Below are 7,500 nucleotides of genomic sequence, written 5' to 3'. Positions count from 1 at the left end.
GTTGGACACACTGAATGACAATTTCATTGCCGACCTTCCAAGACTAGAACATCTAGTGCTGATGGATATGTATACTCTCAAATATTATAATCGTTTCGCTTTCAACAGCTCTTCCTTGAAAATACTGTTTCTAGAGCAAAACAGAGTTATTAAATACACCAGAGTGTACGTAGAGCACATGTTCAAGCACTGTCCAAATCTGGAGGTATTCAATGTGTCTGTTTCTGTATATCTGTCTCTGTGAGTCTCTAAATCTCTCTGGCTGACAGTCTGTCTGTCTGTTTGTTTGTCTCTTTCTCTCTCTGTCTCTGTCACTACACTCACACACACACACACACACACACACACACACACACACACACATATATATATATATATATATATATATATATTCTCTCTCTTTCTCTCTCAGTCTCTGTCTCTATATATCTCTTCACTCTCTTTATCTCTGTGTCTCTGTCCCTCTCTCTTTCTCTCTGCGTCTCTGTCCCTATATATATTTTCACTCTCTTTTTCACTCTGTCTCTCATCTGTTTCTTTCCCTGTCTGTTTCTTCTCCATATGAATCAGTTGATTTGATTGCTGTGTGTGTGTGTGTGTGTGTGTGTGTGTGTGTGTGTGTGTGTGTGTGTGTGTGCGTGCGTGCGCGCGCGCGCGCGCGCGCGCGCGCAAATGTCTTCATTATAGTGATTTATGATAAAAATTGGTTTGAAGTTTTGTAGTCTGGTTTCTCCAAAATCATAAATATGATCGTTTCAACGGATGATGTACGATATTCTGTGATGGAGCTCTGGGACCATATATGATCGTTTCAACGGATGATGTACGATATTCTGTGATGGAGCTCTGGGACCATAATTATATGATCGTTTCAACGGATGATGTACGATATTCTGTGATGGAGCTCTGGGACCATATATGATCGTTTCAACGGATGATGTACGATATTCTGTGATGGAGCTCTGGGACCATAATTATATGATCGTTTCAACGGATGATGTACGATATTCTGTGATGGAGCTCTGGGACCATATATGATCGTTTCAACGGATGATGTACGATATTCTGTGATGGAGCTCTGGGACCATATATGATCGTTTCAACGGATGATGTACGATATTCTGTGAGGGAGCTCTGGGACCATATATGATCGTTTCAACGGATGATGTACGATATTCTGTGATGGAGCTCTGGGACCATATATTGTCGTTTCAACGGATGATGTACGATATTCTGTGATGGAGCTCTGGGACCATATATGATCGTTTCAGCGGATGGTGTACTATATTCTGTGATTGAACTCTGGGACCATATATTGTCGTTTCAACGGATGATGTACGATATTCTGTGATGGAACTCTGGGACGATATATGATCGCATTCAACGGATGATGTACGATATTCTGTGAGAGAGCTCTGGGACCATATATGATCGTTTCAACGGATGATGTACGATATTCTGTGATGAAGCTCTGGGACCATATATGATCGTTTCAACGGATGATGTACGATATTCTATGATGGAGCTCTGGGACCATATATGATCGTTTCAACGGATGATGTACGATATTCTGTGAGGGAGCTCTGGGACCATATATGATCGTTTCAACGGATGATGTACGATATTCTGTGATGGAGCTCTGGGACCATATATGATCGTTTCAACGGATGATGTACGATATTCTGTGATGGAGCTCTGGGACCATATATGATCGTTTCAACGGATGATGTACGATATTCTGTGATGGAGCTCTGGGACCATAATTATATGATCGTTTCAACGGATGATGTACGATATTCTGTGATGGAGCTCTGGGACCATATATGATCGTTTCAACGGATGATGTACGATATTCTGTGATGGAGCTCTGGGACCATAATTATATGATCGTTTCAACGGATGATGTACGATATTCTGTGATGGAGCTCTGGGACCATATATGATCGTTTCAACGGATGATGTACGATATTCTGTGATGGAGCTCTGGGACCATATATGATCGTTTCAACGGATGATGTACGATATTCTGTGAGGGAGCTCTGGGACCATATATGATCGTTTCAACGGATGATGTACGATATTCTGTGATGGAGCTCTGGGACCATATATTGTCGTTTCAACGGATGATGTACGATATTCTGTGATGGAGCTCTGGGACCATATATGATCGTTTCAACGGATGGTGTACTATATTCTGTGATTGAACTCTGGGACCATATATTGTCGTTTCAACGGATGATGTACGATATTCTGTGATGGAACTCTGGGACGATATATGATCGCATTCAACGGATGATGTACGATATTCTGTGAGAGAGCTCTGGGACCATATATGATCGTTTCAACGGATGATGTACGATATTCTGTGATGAAGCTCTGGGACCATATATGATCGTTTCAACGGATGATGTACGATATTCTATGATGGAGCTCTGGGACCATATATGATCGTTTCAACGGATGATGTACGATATTCTGTGAGGGAGCTCTGGGACCATATATGATCGTTTCAACGGATGATGTACGATATTCTGTGATGGAGCTCTGGGACCATATATGATCGTTTCAACGGATGATGTACGATATTCTGTGATGGAGCTCTGGGACCATATATGATCGTTTCAACGGATGATGTACGATATTCTGTGAGGGAGCTCTGGGACCATATATGATCGTTTCAACGGATGATGAACGATATTCTATGATGGAGTTCTGGAACCATATATGATCGTTTCAACGGATGGTGTACGATATTCTGTGATGGAACTCTGGGACCATATATGATCGTTTCAACGGATGATGTACGATATTCTATGAGAGAGCTCTGGGACCATATATGATCGTTTCAACGGATGATGTACGATATTCTATGATGGAGCTCTGGGACCATATATTGTCGTTTCAACGGATGATGTACGATATTCTGTGATGGAGCTCTGGGACCATATATGATCGTTTCAACGGATGATGTACAATATTCTGCGAGGGAGCTCTGGGACCATATATGATCGTTTCAACGGATGATGTACGATATTCTATGATGGAGCTCTGGATCCATATATGATCGCATTCAACGGATGATGTACGATATTCTGTGAGGGAGCTCTGGGACCATATATGATCATTTCAACGGATGATGTACGATATTCTGTGAGGGAGCTCTGGGACCATATATGATCGTTTAAACGGATGATGTACGATAGTCTGTGATGGAGCTCTGGGACCATATATGATCGTTTCAACGGATGATGTACGATATTCTATGATGGAACTCTGGGACCATATATGATCGCATTCAACGGATGATGTACGATATTCTGTGAGAGAGCTCTAGGACCATATATGATCGTTTCAACGGATGATGTACGATATTCTGTGAGGGAGCTCTGGGACCATATATGATCGTTTCAACGGATGATGTACGATAGTCTGTGATGGAGCTCTGGGACCATATATGATCGTTTCAACGGATGATGTACGATATTCTATGATGGAACTCTGGGACCATATATGATCGCATTCAACGGATGATGTACGATATTCTGTGAGAGAGCTCTAGGACCATATATGATCGTTTCAACGGATGATGTACGATATTCTGTGAGGGAGCTCTGGGACCATATATGATCGTTTCAACGGATGATGTACGATAGTCTGTGATGGAGCTCTGGGACCATATATGATCGTTTCAACGGATGATATACGATATTCTGTGAGGGAGCTCTGGGACCATATATGATCGTTTCAACGGATGGTGTACGATATTCTGTGATGGAACTCTGGGACCATATATGATCGCATTCAACGGATGATGTACGATATTCTGTGAGAGAGCTCTGGGACCATATATGATCGTTTCAACGGATGATGTACGATATTCTGTGAGAGAGCTCTGGGACCATATATGATCGTTTCAACGGATGATGTACGATATTCTGTGAGAGAGCTCTGGGACCATATATGATCGTTTCAACGGATGGTGTACGATGTTCTGTGAGGGAGCTCTGGGACCGTATTCAAGACAACATTGATTTCACCTTCAGGCAAATAATCTTTGACATGGTATAGAATTTAACGTGAAGACTAAGTTACCTTCGTATTCAAGACACGCGCGCTCAGCCAGACAACCCATTGTCCACAGTTAGAATCCCGGTGATTCCCTTCTGTGCATGCTCTCAGTTTTACTTTACACTGCACAGCATTGTCAAGAGAATTCGCAAAACATGTGTTATCCGCAAAGCACGCCTGTTTTCCGTCAAAAAGAATGTTTAAAGGATCCGACATATTTACCTCTGCTTCGTGGGCAGTCACCCCTGTCAGTAAGGGTAAATTGCCTTCGGGGTTTGTCCACGCGCGGGAGGCACGTGTGTTCCTTATTACCGGATGCTACTTACTTTCTGATAGTTTGCCTTGCCTCAGGCGGATTACCCGCAGGTACACATTTACCCACATCCACAATGGTCTCTTGAATACGGCCACTGGTGGTGTCATTTCCTATAAAGAAAGAAAAGAAGTGTCTTAAATCAGCCTTGTTTTAGCCTTTAACTCACTCAGTACGGCCAGTCCTCTCTTCTCCTCTACACAGACCCCTCGGATGTCCAGTGGGTGTCTCAATGACCCAACCTTTAGCTTCTGTCGTCAGAATTGTGGTATTCTTTGTCAACATTCACCTCTTCAGTATAAGAGCCTTCCGCTTGCAATATTTTGATGGTGGTAAGTGGGGTGAAACGCTGTTAACGTCGTCTCTTTCGCCGTTCGTATGGAGAGAGTTAACCTAAAACAACTGACTTGCACTGGTGTGTTGGAGTAGTTGTCGGAGCATAATTTTAAGAACCTCTCATAATTACTTTTAATCAATTTTTAGTTTATCCCCCCCAAGGAGAAACCAGCAAACAACCTTTACCAGTCAGAGACCAAGACAGGCTTTAATTAGACTTCAGACTTTATCATACCCCCATAAAACAAGTTAACGTTCCTTGCAAGTAAGTACAAACACACAATTCACATTCACCTGTAGGGGTTGATTGTAAGTGCATTACACTGGATTCACATATTTTTCACAGGCACTGAAAACAAACATTCAGATCTCCAAAACATATTATAACACATTTGGATTGCGCAAAATTAAAGAAATAATGATATAAAGAAATATTAGAAATATGAAAAAAGAACAAAAGAAAAACTGACACATGGTGCCCTTTGTTGTCGTTGGTGATGCATTTTATTCGGTGGTTTTTGTTGTTGTTGTTTTATTTTTGTTTTTGTTTTTACTTTTTTTTCTCTGATACAGTGGTAGTCTGTCATAACATTTTAACTTTATTATGGGCCTCGGCAACATCCGCCAATCGTCAGTCTGCCAGCTGTGTTGTCTTCAGAGCCTGCGGATCATCAACACTAACATGGAACTTTCACCCCGGGAAATGCGGCAGCTGCTATCACCACTGACGTCGCTGACAGATCTGTGTCTGAAACGAATCGGCAAGAGTTTCTTCCCAGAGGACTTGCTCTGGAGGCTTCCCAAGTTACAGGTGAGAGAGTCTTGCAATTTGATGACAAGACCAGCTCTTTTTTTTTTTTTTCTTATTTTTCCATCGCATCCGTTCATCAATTCGTTCCATCCCTCGGTTTTCCTGTTCATTGTTACGTTGGCATACACGGACAGTCTATGTGTCATAAGCATGTGACGGGCGCAATAGCCAAGTGGCTAAAGCGCTAGACTTTCAATCCGAGGGTCCTGGGTTCGAATCTCGGTAACGGCGCCTGGTGGGTAAAGGGTGGATTTTTGTTTTCCCCCGACCTCAAGGGTCAACATATCAGCAGACCTGCTAGTTCCTGAACCTCTTCCGTGTGTATCACATACGCAAGCAGAAGATCAAATACGCACGTTAAAGATCCTGTAATCCCTGTCAGCGTCTGGTGTGTTATGAAAACATTAACATACCAAGCATGCACACCCCGAAAACGGAGTATGGCTGCCTACATGGCGGGGTAAAAACGGTCATACACGTAAAAGCCCACTCGTATACAAACGAGTGAACGTGGGAGTTGCAGCCCACGAACGAAGAAGAAGGCATGTGACTGGGGTTTTGTACTGACGTTCTGAGAACGATATGTTTGAGTAAATGGTGCCTTCGCAGCAAAGTGAAAAATAAGCACACACACACACACACACACACACACACACACACACACACACACACACACACACAAACACACACACACACACATTGCTTCATCTGTCTGTCTATGTTGATATTCATGTAAATATTGTTGCTTGAAAATAATCTCATTCTGCTTTATTCAACTCCTTCTTCTATTTTTCTTCTCAGTCACTGGATTTGTCAGCCAACGGCTTGGGTTCTGCAGTTGTGGGCCGTGCGCTGCGTAATGTGAGCTCGATTCGGAGCCTCAAACTTTCGGGCAACGACATCACTGTTGTGAACGAGAGCATCTTGCCATGGCCGCTTCGCCGGCAGCTCAACTCTCTGGATCTGTCGCACAATCCCTTCAGCTGCACGTGCGACTTACGCTGGTTTCAGAGGTGTTTTGTGTGAGATGAGTGGCGCGTCATGTGTGTGTGTGTGTGTGTGTGTGTGTGTGTGTGTGTGTGTGTGTGTGTGTGTGTGTGTGTGTGTGTGTGCGTGCGTGTGTGTGTGAGGGGGAGAGAGAGGGCGTGTATGAGTGTGTGTGTGGTGTGTGTGTGTGTGTGTGTGTGTCTGTGTGGTGTGTGTGTGTGTGGTGTGTGTTTGTGTGTGTGTGTGTTTGTGTGTGTGTGTGTGTGTGTGTGTGTGTGTGTGGCGTGTGTGTGTGAGGGGGAGAGAGAGGGCGTGTATGAGTGTGTGTGTCTGTGTGTGTGTGGTGTGTGTGTGTGTGTGTGTGTGTGTGTGTGTGTGTGTGTGTGTGTGTGAGGGAGAGGGCGTGCATGCGTGTATGAGTGTGTGTGTGGGAGGAAGAGGACGGTTCGGAGAGGTTGGGGGTCATGGGGGGGAGGGGGTGGTAGAGAGAGGGGGGGAGAGGATGGGAGGGGCGGATATATGTTTTATATCTAATTGTCTGGAATAGTCTGTAGAAATGTTTTTTGCCTTTCAGTGAATCTGCCGTTCCTAATTTTGGGCTGAGTAGTGATTATAATCTGTGCAGTTATGTGGTTCTGATTGTCTCCATTCGGAATAGTCTGTAGAAATTACGTTTTGCCATTCACTGAATCTGCCGTTCCTAATTTGGGACTGAGTGGTGATTTGCTTTTTACAATATGTTCAGTCATGTGGTTCTGATTGTTTCCATTGTTAATATTTCTTGTGTTGAAGCTGTTGTCATCACCATGCTCTAAAGAGGCGGTTAAAGGAAAAAAAAAAACACTTTGCAATTGTGTGTGTTTGGGGGGGAGGGGGGAGGGATTAAACACTTTGAAAGTGTGTGTGTGTGTGTGTGTGGTGTGTGTGTGTGTGTGTGTGTGTGTGTGTGTGTGTGTCCAAACATTCAGCAACGTAAATGATCAGT

At 43.5% G+C, this 7,500-nt stretch overlaps 1 protein-coding gene across 1 annotated transcript in view; it reads left to right on the top strand.

Annotated features, from left to right (window-relative positions):
- Positions 1 to 77: 77 nt before the first annotated feature.
- Positions 78 to 7,500, top strand: part of LOC143287345 (toll-like receptor 6) — a 16,096-nt gene continuing 8,673 nt past the window's right edge. The window contains exons 1-3 of the mRNA XM_076595306.1: positions 78 to 205; positions 5,376 to 5,528; positions 6,330 to 6,541. Coding sequence (XP_076451421.1) covers positions 179 to 205; positions 5,376 to 5,528; positions 6,330 to 6,541 — 392 coding nt within the window. The 5' untranslated portion in view covers positions 78 to 178. The remainder of the gene's footprint in view (positions 206 to 5,375; positions 5,529 to 6,329; positions 6,542 to 7,500) is intronic.

This window comes from Babylonia areolata, chromosome 11, assembly GCF_041734735.1.
Source record: "Babylonia areolata isolate BAREFJ2019XMU chromosome 11, ASM4173473v1, whole genome shotgun sequence".
Classification (NCBI taxonomy): Eukaryota; Metazoa; Mollusca; class Gastropoda; order Neogastropoda; family Buccinidae; genus Babylonia; species Babylonia areolata.
Note: the sequence above shows the minus strand (reverse complement) of the source record. Positions and strands in the feature narration are given on the sequence as shown.